This window comes from Aethalodelphis obliquidens, unplaced genomic scaffold (assembly GCF_003676395.1).
Source record: "Aethalodelphis obliquidens isolate GAN/ISIS:26980383/991018 unplaced genomic scaffold, ASM367639v1 scaffold1, whole genome shotgun sequence".
Lineage (NCBI taxonomy): Eukaryota > Metazoa > Chordata > Mammalia > Artiodactyla > Delphinidae > Aethalodelphis > Aethalodelphis obliquidens.
The window spans coordinates 70,920,445-70,933,143 of NW_020837945.1; the positions used below are offsets into that span (position 1 = coordinate 70,920,445).

The following is a 12,699-nucleotide window of genomic DNA, read 5'->3' on the forward strand; positions in this document are numbered from 1 at the left end:
AACCCTCCAAAGTAGACGTAGTATCTTCATTTTACTGATAAGTAAAAAGTTTGAGACAATTAGCTTGCCCAAGATCATACAGCTGGTGAAGGACAGAGCTGAGACTTCAATCTCTCTCTCCAAGGCCAATGCCTTGCTCATCACAGAAGTACCTGGTGATGGGTACTTGTGTTAAAGATGTTATTCTTATCTTTTGTCATCTGGGCTAGGCCTCAAAGCAGTTTAAATCACTCAGAGTTTCTACTAAGGAGTCTGACGTCTGAGTTATAAGCCTGCTGTGAGAAAAGCTGCTCCTAAGCAGTAGCAGGAAGCACTGCAGTTACTTTGGGGACAGCTGGTTAACTCCAGCACTACAACCTGATCTGCCAGTGTAGCTGTTCCCAAATTTTGCTGCACATTAGAATCATCTAGAGAGATTTTTAAAGTCTCCATGCCCACCTTGCACCCCATACCAATTGAATCAGAATGTCTGAAGGCAGGAATCAGGCATTAGTATGACTCATAAAAGGACAAACTGATAATTTGAAATTCATCAAAATTAAAAAACTTCTGCTCCACAAAAACCATATTAAGAGAACTAAAAGTCATATTGGCATAAGACACGAAGAGACATCTCACCAAAGAGGATACGTAGATAGCAAATAAGTACATGAAAAGATGTTCAACATCATTAGCCATTAGGGAAATGCAAATTAAAACCACAATGATATATCACACTACCTTTCAGAATAGCTTAAATAAAAAACGGTGACGGGGGCAGAGTCAAGATGGCGTACTAGGAGGATGCGGAATTTTCGTCTCCTCTCAACTAGGGCACCTACCAGGCTCCCGTGGGGCACCATGGAGACCTAAGGGTATGGGAAGAAACCCCAGTGACTGGGTAGGATGTAGGGCGTGGGGGGAGTGACGGGGGAGGAGAAGTGGAGGTGGGATGGGACTGGCACCCCTGACGGGCGGCTGGGGAAGGGGAAGGGATTCCCACGCCCCAAGGGGGAAACGGGAACCACTGGGAGGGCAGAGGATCAAAAGGGAGCGTGGCCAGGTTTCCCCTGCCCACTTGGACCCCCAGGAACCTGTTGAGAACCCAGGCCTGATCCTCTGCCCACCTAGGCCCCCTCCAGCCACAAGGGTCCTGAGGGAGTGGGAGGGAGGGAAGGGGGAGCAAAAGTAAAGGCTGGACCTACGGGACGGGCAGCCCTGAGGGGTGGATGGGGGAGGGGAAGGAGTTCCTACACCCAGCGGGACTCACCCACAGTTAGGGGTCCAGCCCGATGGTGGACAGCCTGGGGGAGACAGTGGGGGAGGGGTGCAAAGGAACAGAAGGAACGGGGCCAGTGCTTTCCCTGTCCACTTAGGCACCGGGAAGCCTGCTGGGCTCCCAGGCCTAATCCTCCGCCCTTGGAGCGTCCCTCCTGCCACACAGAGCCCAAGCCCTGCCCCTACACCCCCACCCAGGGCCCCACCTCTACACTCGGAGACCCCCTCTGAGACCCCCTCCAACGGCACTGGGCCTAAACTCCACCCACACACCCTCACGCAGGGCCCGACGTCCAAACTCCGTAACCCCACACTCCAGAGGTCCTCCTTTCGACGTGCTGCCTCTCCCCTTCTGGGCAGGTCCTAAGCAGAGGCCCCGCTCCATGCTCAAATTTCACCCCCCACCCGCCTAGGTCCTGCCCCACTCTAAACCCTGCCTCTGCCTAAGTTCCACCTCCACCCCCCAGCCTAAACTGTGCCCCCATAGCCAAGGCTTTTTTTTTTCCTCTTTTAGATTGGGGTTCTGTTTTACCTTGTTGATTCACTGTTGTTGATTCTTTTATATTTTTCCTAATAAAACTTTTATTTTTCTAATTTTATTTTATTCTTTATACTTTGTTAGTGACCTCTCCTTTTGGCTTGTTGCCCCCCTCCCTTTTTCTTCTTTTTTTTTGCTATGTTTTTATTTTACCTTGTTGCAGTTGTTTCAATTATAGTTTTATTTTTCCTGATGTATTTTTATCTTTCTAATTTTATTTTGTATTTTATTCTTTAATATTGTACTGTTCCTTTTTTTCTTTCTTTCTTCCTTTTTTTTTTTTTTTTTTTTTTTTTTACTGTGCCATGAAGCTTGCGGGATCTTGGTTCCCAGGCCAGAGGTCGGGTGGGAGCTCTGAGTCCAAACTGCTGGACTAACAGAGAACCTCAGACCCCAGGGAATATCAATCAGAGTGAGGCCTCCAGAAGGTCCTCATCTCAGCACCAAGACCCAGCTCTGTCTAACTGCCTGCAAACTCCAGTGCTGAACGTCTCAGGCCAAACAACCAGTAAGACAGGAATAAGCACCACCCATCAAAAAAAAAAGAAACGACAAAAAAAATATGTTACAGACGAAGGAGCAAGGTGAAAACCTACAAGACCAAATAAACGAAGAAGAAATAGGAAACCTACCTGAAAAAGAATTCAGAGTAATGACAGTAAAGATAATCCAAAATCTCAGAAACAGAATGGAGAAAACACAAGAAACATTTATCAAGGATCTAAAAGAACTAAAGAGCAAGCAAACAGTGATGAACAACACAATTACCAAAACTACAAATACTCTAGAAGGAATCAGTAACAGAATAACTGAGGCAGAAGAACGGATAAGTGAGCTGGAAGATAAAATGGTGGAAATAACTGCCAGGGAGCAGAATAAAGAAAACAGAATGAAAAGAATTGAGGACAGTCTCAGAGACCTCTGGGACAACATTAAATGCACCAACATTTGAATTATAGGGGTCCCAGAAGAAGAAGAGAAAAAGAAATGGTCTGAGAAAATATTTGAAGAGATTATAGTCAAAAACTTCCCTAACATGGCAAAGAAATAGTCAATCAAGTCCAGGAAGCACAGAGAGTCCCATACAGGATAAATCCAAGGAAAAACATCCAAGACACATATTAACCAAACTATCAAAAATTAAATACAAAGAAAATATATTAAAGCAGCAAGGGAAAAGCAACAAATAACATACAAGGGAATCCCCATAAGGTTAACAACTGCTTTTTCAGCAGAAACTCTGCAAACCAGAAGGGAGTGGCAGGACATATTTAAAGTGATGAAAGGGAAAAACCTACAACCAAGATTACCCAGCAAGGATCTCATTCAGATTCGATGGAGAAATTAAAACCTTTACAGATAAGCAAAAGTTAAGAAAATTCAGCACCACCAAACCAGCTTTACAACAAGTGTTAAAGGAACTTCTCTAGGCAGGAAACACAAGAGAAGGAAAAGGCCTACAATAACAAACCCAAAACAGTTAAGAAAATGGTAATAGGAACATACATATCGATAATTACCTTAAATGTAAATGGATTATATGCTCCAATGAAAAGACATAGACTGGCTGAATGGATACAAAAACAAGACCCATATATATGCTGTCTACAAGAGACGCACTTCAGACCTAGGGACACATACAGACTGAAAGTGAGGGGATGGAAAAAGATATTCCATGTAAATGGAAATCAAAAGAAAGCTGGAGTAGCAATACTCATATCAGACAAAATAAACTTTAAAATAAAGACTATTACAAGAGACAAAGAAGGACACTAACAATGATCAAGGGATCAATCCAAGAAGAAGCTATAACAATTGTAAATATTTATGCACCCAACATAGGAGCACCTCAATACATAAGGCAAATGCTAACAGCCATAAAAGGGGAAATAGACAGTAACACAATCATAGTAGGGGACTTTAACACCCCACTTTCACCAATGGACAGATCATCCAAAATGAAAATAAATAAGGAAACACAAACTTTAAATGACACATTAAACAAGATGGATTTAATTGATATTTATAGGACATTCCATCCAAAAACAACAGAATACACTTTCTTCTCAAGTGCACATGGAACATTCTCCAGGACAGATCATATCTTGGGTCACAAATCAAGCCTTGGTAAATTTAAGAAAATTGAAATCATATCAAGTATCTTTTCTGACCACAACAATATGAGACTAGACATCAATTACAGGAAAAAAACTGTAAAATATATAAACACATGGAGGCTAAACAATACACTACTAAATAACCAAGTGATCACTGAAGAAATCAAAGAGGAAATCAAAAAATACCTAGAAACAAATGACAATGAAAACACGACAAACCAAAACCTATGGGATGCAGCAAAAGCAGTTCTAAGAGGGGAGTTTATAGCAATACAATCCTACCTTAAGAAACAGGAAACATCTCAAATATACAACCTAACATTACACCTAAAGCAATTAGAGAAAGAAGAACAAAAAAACCCCAAAGTTAGCAGAAGGAAAGAAATCATAAAGATCAGATCAGAAATAAATGAAAAAGAAATGAAGGAAACGATAGCAAAGATCAACAAAACTAAAAGCTGGTTCTTTGAGAAGATAAACAAAATTGATAAACCATTAGCCAGACTCAGCAAGAAAAAAAGGGGGAAGACTCAAATCAACAGAATTAGAAATGAAAAAGAAGTAACAACTGACACTGCAGAAATACAAAGGATCATGAGAGATTATTAAAAGCATATGCCAATAAAATGGACAACCTGGAAGAAATGGACAAATTCTTAGAAAGGTATAACCTTGTAAGACTGAACCAGGAAGAAATAGAAAATATAAAGAGGCCAATCACAAGCACTGAAATTGAGACTGCGATTAAAAATCTTCCAACAAACAAAAGTCCAGGAACAGATGGCTTCACAGGCAAATTCTATCAAACATTCAGAGAAGAGCTAACACCTATCCTTCTCAAACTCTTCCAAAATATAGCAGAGGGAGGAACAGTACCAAACTCATTCTATGAGGCCACCATCACCCTGATACCAAAACCAGCAAAGATGTCACAAGAAAAGAAAACTACAGGGCTTCCCTGGTGGCGCAGTTGTTGAGAGTCTGCCTGCCGATGCAGGGGACACGGGTTCGTGCCCCGGTCCAGGGGGATCCTGTATGCCGCAGAACGGCTGGGCCCGTGAGCCATGGCTGCTCAGCCTGCGCGTCTGGAGCCTGTGCTCCGCAACGGGAGAGGCCACAGCAGTGAGAGGCCCACGTACTGCGAAGAAAAAAAAGAAAAGAAAACTACAGGCCAATACATCGATGCAAAAATCCTCAACAAAATACTAGCAAACAGAATCCAACAGTACATTAATAGGATCATACATCATGATCAAGTGGGGTTTATCCCAGCAATGCAAGGAGTCTTCAAGATATGCAAATCAATTAATGTGATATACCATATTAACAAATTGAAGGATAAAAACCATATGATCATCTCAATAGATGCAGAAAAAGCTTTTGACAAAATTCAACACCCATTTATGATAAAAAATCTCCAGAAAGTAGGCATAGAGGGAACCTACTTCAACATAATAAAGGCCATATATGACAGACCCACAGCCAACATCGTTGTCAGTGGTGAAAAACTAAAACCATTTCCTCTAAGATCAGGAAAAAGACAAGGTTGCCTACTCTCACCACTATTATTCAACATAGTTTTGGAAGTTTTAGCCACGGCAATCAGAGAAGAAAAAGAAATAAAAGGAATCCAAATCGGAAAAGAAGAAGTAAAACTGTCACTGTTTGCAGATGACAGGATACTATACATAGAGAATCCTAAAGATGCTACCAGAAAACTACTAGAGCTAATCAATGAATTTGGTAGAGTAGAAGGATACAAAATTAATGCACAGAAATCTTTTGCATTCCTATACACTAATGATGAAAAATCTGAAAGAGAAATTAAGGAAACACTCCTATTTACCACTGCAACAAAAAGAATAAAATACCTAGGAATAAACCTACCAAAGGAGACAAAAGACCTGTATGCAGAAAACTATAAGACACTGATGAAAGAAATTAAAGATGATACAAACAGATGGAGAGATATACTATGTGCCTGGATTGTAAGAATCAATATTGTGAAAATGACTCTACTACCCAAAGCAATCTACAGATTCAATGCAATCCCTATCAAACTACCAATGGCATTTTTCACAGAACTAGAATAAAAAATTGCAAAATTTGTATGGAAACACAAAAGACCCCAAATAGCCAAAGCAATCTTGAGAACGAAAAATGGAGCTGGAGGAATCAGGCTCCCTGACTTCAGACTATACTACAAAGCTATAGTAATCAAGACAATATGGTACTGGCACAAAAACAGAAAGATAGATCAATGGAACAGGATAGAAAGCCCAGAGATAAACCCATGCACATATGGTCACCTTATCTTTGATAAAGGAGGCAGGAATGTACAGTGGAGAAAGGACAGCCTCTTCAATAAGTGGTGCTGGGAACCTGGACAGGTACATGTAAAAGTATGAGATTAGATCACTCCCTAACACCATACACAAAAATAAGCTCAAAATGAATTAAAGACCTAAATGTAAGGCCAGAAACTATCAAACTCTTAGAGGAAAACATAGGCAGGACACTATGACATAAATCACAGCAAGATCCTTTTCGACCCACCTCCTAGAGAAATGGAAATAAAAACAAAAATAAACAAATGGGACCTAATGAATCTTCAAAGCTTTTGCACAGCAAAGGAAACCATAAACAAGACCAAAAGACAACCCTCAGAATGGCAGAAAATATTTGCAAATGAAGCAACTGAAAAAGGATTAATCTCCAAAATTTATAAGCACCTCATGCAGCTTAAAAACAAACAACCCAATCCAAAAATGGGCAGAAGACCTAAATAGACATTTCTCCAAAGAAGATATACAGATTGCCAACAAACAAGTGAAAAGCTGCTCAACATCACTAATCATTAGAGAAATGCACATCAAAACTACAATGAGGTATCACCTCACACCAGTCAGAATGGCCATCATCAAAAAATCTACAAACAATAAATGCTGGAGAGGGTGTGGAGAAAAGGGAACACTCCTGCACTCTTGGTGGGAATGTAAATTGATACAGCCACTATGGAGAACAATATGGAGGTCCTTAAAAAACTAAAAATAGAACTACCAAATGTCCTAGAAAACCCACTACTGGGCATATACCCTGAGAAAAGCATAATTCAAAAGGAGTCATGTACCACAATGTTCACTGCAGCTCTATTTACAATAGCCAGGACATGGAAGCAACCTAAGTGTCCATCAACAGGTGAATGGATAAAAAGATGTGGCACATATATATAATGGAATATTACTCAAGCCATAAAAAGAAACAAAATTGAGTTATTTGTAGTGAGGTGGACAGACCTAGAGTCTGTCATACAGAGTGAGTCAGAAAGAGAAAAACTAATACCGTATGCTAATACATATATATGGAATCTAAAAAAAAAATGGTTCTGAAGAACCTAGGGGCAGGACAGGAATAAAGACACAGACATAGAGAATGGACTTGAGGACATGGGGAGGGGGAAGGGTAAGCTGGGACGAAGTGAGAGAGCAGCACTGACATATATACACTACCAAATGTAAAACAGATAGCTAGTGGGAAGCAGCCGCATAGCACAGGGAGATCAGCTCGGTGCTTTGTGACCACCTAGAGGGGTGGGATAAGGAGGGTGGGAGGGAGACGCAAGAGGAAGGGAATATGCGGATATATGTATACATATAGCTGATTCACTTTGTTATACAGCAGAAACTAACACAACATTGTAAAGCAATTATACTCCAATAAAGATGTTAAAAAAAAAAAAAGACAATACCAAATGCTGGTGAGCATGTGGAGAAACTGTTATTCCTCATACATCGCTGGTTGGAATATAAAATGGTATAGCCATTCTGGAAAAGAGTTTGGCAGTTTCTTACAGCACTAAACTTGCAACTACCGTATTACACAGTGATTGCACTCCTAGGCACTTATTCTAGAAAAATGAAGATTTATGTTCACACAAAACCCTGTACACAAAAGTTTATATCAGCTTTATTCACAATAGCCAAAAACTAGAAACAACCCAGATGTCAACATGTGAATGGTTAAACAAACTGTGGTATATCCATATCATGGAATATTATTCTGACATAAAAATGAGCAAAGTTTTTATATACACAACAACTGGGTGAATCCTCAGAAAATTATGCTGAGTGAAAAAAGCCAGTCTTAAAAGGGTATATACTGTTATGAGTCCATTTATATAACATACTTCAAATGACAAAATTACAGAAATGCAGAACAGATCAGCAGTTTCCAGGGGTGGGAGGGAAGTGGGTATGGTTACAAAAGGTCAATAGGAGGGATCCCTGTGGTGATCCAAATATTTTGTATCTGACTGTATCAATGTCAATATCCTGGGTGTGATATGTACTACAGTTTTGCAAGATGTTACCAATCAAGGAAACTGGATAAAGTACACATGAGATCTCTATTTTTTCTACAACTGTATATGAATCTACAATTACCTCAAAAAGTTTAAAAATATATACATTTGTAAATAAATGAGTGCATGTGTGTGTGCGTTTCCCCCAAAATTGGAGACTGTATTTTTTAAAAAGCTTGCTAGGTAATTATGAGATGGATCCAGATTAGAGAACCACTATTCAAATGTTGCTTTATGTTTTTGATACTGAATCAATAGTTGCATCTATGTTTATGAGTGCATTCTCTGAAGAAAACAAATAAGAATGCTAGAGTATGCAAAATTTTGCAATATATATATTTATGAATTACAAGGTAAACAGAAATGTTTTATGGCTCTGGCGCTCACACTGTAGATTCTTTTGGTATATGCTTTAAAACAATACTGTGGCTACTTATTATGATATTATCATAAAAAACTGTAGATGGTTTTCTACACATTTTGAAATTGAACTGTTTAGACCACATTTTGAAAATAGGGACACTATAGGCTCTGGATAGAGAACAAAATCAGGAATAAACTGTGTCATCAAAGACATTAGGAGGAAATGCATCCTTACTTTTGTCTCTGCTGATCAATCCAGAATTTACAGCTCCTCCTGACAAAGTCACAGCCCAGTCCTCGGCCCCAGTCTAACTTCTCAGCCATGCTGTAATTAGCTTTATACCAGCTGTGGAAATAATTGAAACAAAGCACTTTATATTACTGTCATTTAAAAAACAACTCCAGCATACCAATTACAAATCTCAACAATAAGCAAACTAGAACCTCAAAAAGGACTTTGGTGACCATCCCCACAGATGAGCATTTATAAACAAAGTCCTTGCTGCACAGGATCACTGCAGCAGGGACTGTGAAATTTTAGTCTTGAGGAAAACATGAGTACTCGAGGGTGCTTTTACATTTGAAAAAAACCAAATCAAACCAAACCGTGTTCCCATTGTAATTTTCAAAGATGATATAAGTCACAGAGGAGAAAATGATTAAGGTGTGAGACAAGGAGAATAAAGGGCAAAGAAACAAAGAGAATGAGAGAAAAAGAGAAGGGAGTAAATTGAAGAAGAAAAGTAGAATTACTAGTTGTCTAGCCTTTACCTAATCTGATCCAGTTGGCCCTAGTTTCTTGCTTCCCTGGCCTTGAATTTGTGATATTCTATCAATATGGCTCCTGCTTGTGACTAAACATTACACCATTATAATAAGACAAATGAATACTATGGCCAATACATTAAAAATGTTCCAATTTCAGAGAAAAACCACAGTGATTTATCGATACTTTCCTGGCAAAATTAATCAAAGGCAATGAACCTACTTTTAGTTTTTCTTCTTTATTCTTAATGACAAGGTTAGTTTACAAGTTATAAAGCTATACAAAATAGCTTCTTTCATGCTTGTATTATATCTTCTCCCCTTAGAATTACCAAAACAGTAATAAATACACAGGCTCAAAAGTTGAGGGAATGATAAGAATCATCCCCTCCACTCTAGCACTTCCCACAAAATCTAACAACAGCAGAAATATGCAACATAGCATCCTTCAAAACCTTCTCCCCTTTCAAAGAACAGAACACTGAGAGAGAAACTGAAGAAATAAAGCCTGGCACTCCAATACCAAAATGCCTGAAACCTCTGCAGCTACAGTGTAAGTCACCTTAATTAGCTAACTTGGTATCACAGCAGGTCAAGCTGCCCGGATAGTAACAGGTGCCCTCAATCTTGCACACTAGCAAGTATTTTAGCAGTGCCTAGGTAAGGAAGTCTTTCTCCCAAAGGATAAAATATAATGTAATTAGATTCCCTTAGGAATTACCATATCTAGTATAGGTTGATGAGTGCAAAGCATAGTATCAACACTGTCATTAAATCATCTGCTAGGCACTCCAGCTACATTTCTTGAAACCTCCTTCATGTTTTCTTTGCAGTTCTTCCTGTACTATTAGTCAACAGTTATTAAGCACTTCTTATGTGCTAGGTACTTTGCTAAGTGTAGCTAAGGCTACAGCAGTGAATAAACACTTTCTGCCCTTGTGAACAGTATAATCTAGTGGGGAAGGCAGATACCAAAAAGAAAATTACAAGTGTGATAAGTAGGACAGGGGTTAAGTACAAGGTGATAATAGGAGCACATTGATAGGGAAACCTAAGCTAGTCTGGGGAATTAGGAAAGGTTTTTCTGAGGAAGCAACTTTAAGCTAAACCTAGAAGGGTGAGCACAAGTTAGCTGAGGGAGCAATTAGAAACAAGATTTCTTGGTGGCATTAGTGGGTTGTGAAATCAATTTAGTGGATCTTAATCAACGTTTCTTTCTCTCTCTCTTTTAAAATCAATAGAATACATCTGTAAAAAAAATTACATATTAAAATAAAAGATTAAAAAATAAAATCAATAGAAAAGAGGACTACATTGTAGATAGTAAGGGTAAATATTGTTTCGTGAAACTTTGAATGATTCAGTTTTTGTTGTTTTTAATTAATTAATTTTGGGCTGCACTGGGTCTTTCTTGCTACCCGCGGGCTTTCTCTAGTTGTGGTGAGTGGGGGCTACTCTTCATCGTGGTGTGAGGACTTCTCACGGCAGTGGCTTCTCTTGTTGTGGAGCACGGGCTCTAGGCGTGTGGGCTTCAGTAGTTGTGGCGTGCGGGCTTCAGTAGTTGTGGCCTGCAGGCTCAGTAGCTGTGGCTCACGAGCTCTAGAGCGCTAGTTGTGGCGCACAGGCTTAGTTGCTCTGCGGCATGTAGGATCTTCCCGGACCAGGGATTGAACCCATGTCCCCTGCATTGGCAGGCAGATTCTCAACCACTGTGCCACCAGGGAAGTCCTGAATGATTCAGTTTTACATGTAATAGCTAATACTTAATTGACCCTTATAATGTGCCAAGTACTCTATTAAGGAGTTTACATGTATCAACTCATTCAAGGCTCATAAAACTCTATGAGGTAGATATCACTTTTTATCCCTATTTTATAGAGGAAAGAACTGAGGCAAGGATACAACTAGTAAATGGCAGAGCTGGGATTTGAATCTAGGGTTCTGGCTTCAATGTTTTTGAGCTTTAAAAAAAATGGAAATATAATTCACATATCATAAAATTTACCCTCATAACGTGTACAATTCAATGTTTTTAGTATATTCACAAGGTTGTGCAACCATTACCACGATCTAATTTCAGAACATTTTCATCACCCCCAAAAAAACTATGTACCCATTAGCAGTCACTCCTTAGTCCCTGGCAACCACTAGTCTATTGCCTGTCTTTGTAGATTAGCGTATTGTGGACCTTTCATAGAAATGGAGTGTGGTCCTTTGCGTCTGGCTTCTTTCACCTGGCATAATATTTTCAAGGTTCATACATCTCGTAGCATGTATTAGTACTTCATTCCTTTTTTAAAACATTTTTAGAGCAGTTTTAGGTACACAGCAAAACTGAGTGGCCAGTACAGAGTTCCCATACACCCCCTGCCCTGCAACACACATACCCTCCCCCTACCATCAATATACTGCAACAGAGTGCTACATTTGTTACAATCAATAAACCTACATTGACACGTCATCATCACCTAAAATCCATAGTTTATATTAGGGTTTATTGTTGGTGTTGTACATTCAATGAGTTTGGACAAATGTATAATGACATGTAGCCATGATTATTCTGTAAAGTATCATACAGAATAATTTCATTGCCCTTAAAACCCTCTGTGGTCTGCTTGTTCATCCCTCCTTTCCCTTAACCCCTGGCAAACACTGATCTTTTTACTCACTCCATAGTTTTGCCTTTTCCAGGATGTCGTATAGTTGGAATCATACAGTATGTAGCCTTTTCAGATTGGCTTCTTTCACTTAGCAATATGCATTTAAGGTTCCTTCATGTCCTTTTATGGCTCGACAGCTCATTTCTTTTTAGCTCTGAATAATATTCCATTGTCTGGATGTACCACAATTTATTTATCCATTCACATATTGAAGGACAACTTGGTTGCTTCCACCTTTTGGCAATTATGAATAAAGCTGCTATAAACCTCTGTATAGAGGTTTTTTTGTAGGCATAAGTTTTTAATCCGTTTGATTAAATACCAAGTAGCATAATTGCTGGGTTGCTATGGTATGAGTATGTCTGGTTTTGTAAATCAATGCCAAACTATTTTCCAAAGTGGCTGTATCATTTTACATTCCCATCAGCAGTGTATGAGGGTTCCAATTTTCCCACATCAATATTTGCCATTGTCTTTTTTTTTTTTCTTTTTTTGGGCTTGCTGCATGGCTTGTAGGATCTCAGTTCCCTCACCAGGGACTGAACCTGCACCCTCAGCAGTGAAAGCGCGGAGTCCTAACCACTGAATTCCCTGCCATTGTCTTTTTTATTATAGCCATCCTAGTGGGTGTGAAGTAGC

The 12,699-nt window shown here is 39.4% G+C and overlaps 1 protein-coding gene across 4 annotated transcripts in view; it reads right to left on the reverse strand.

Moving 5' to 3' along the window:
• Nucleotides 1-12,699, reverse strand: part of LMLN (leishmanolysin like peptidase) — a 74,876-nt gene that overhangs the window by 18,320 nt on the left and 43,857 nt on the right. For all 4 annotated transcript variants that reach the window (XM_027107162.1, XM_027107176.1, XM_027107170.1 and 1 more), the window contains one exon: nucleotides 8,871-8,981. In XM_027107162.1, the coding sequence (XP_026962963.1) occupies nucleotides 8,871-8,981 (111 nt within the window). The remainder of the gene's footprint in view (nucleotides 1-8,870; nucleotides 8,982-12,699) is intronic.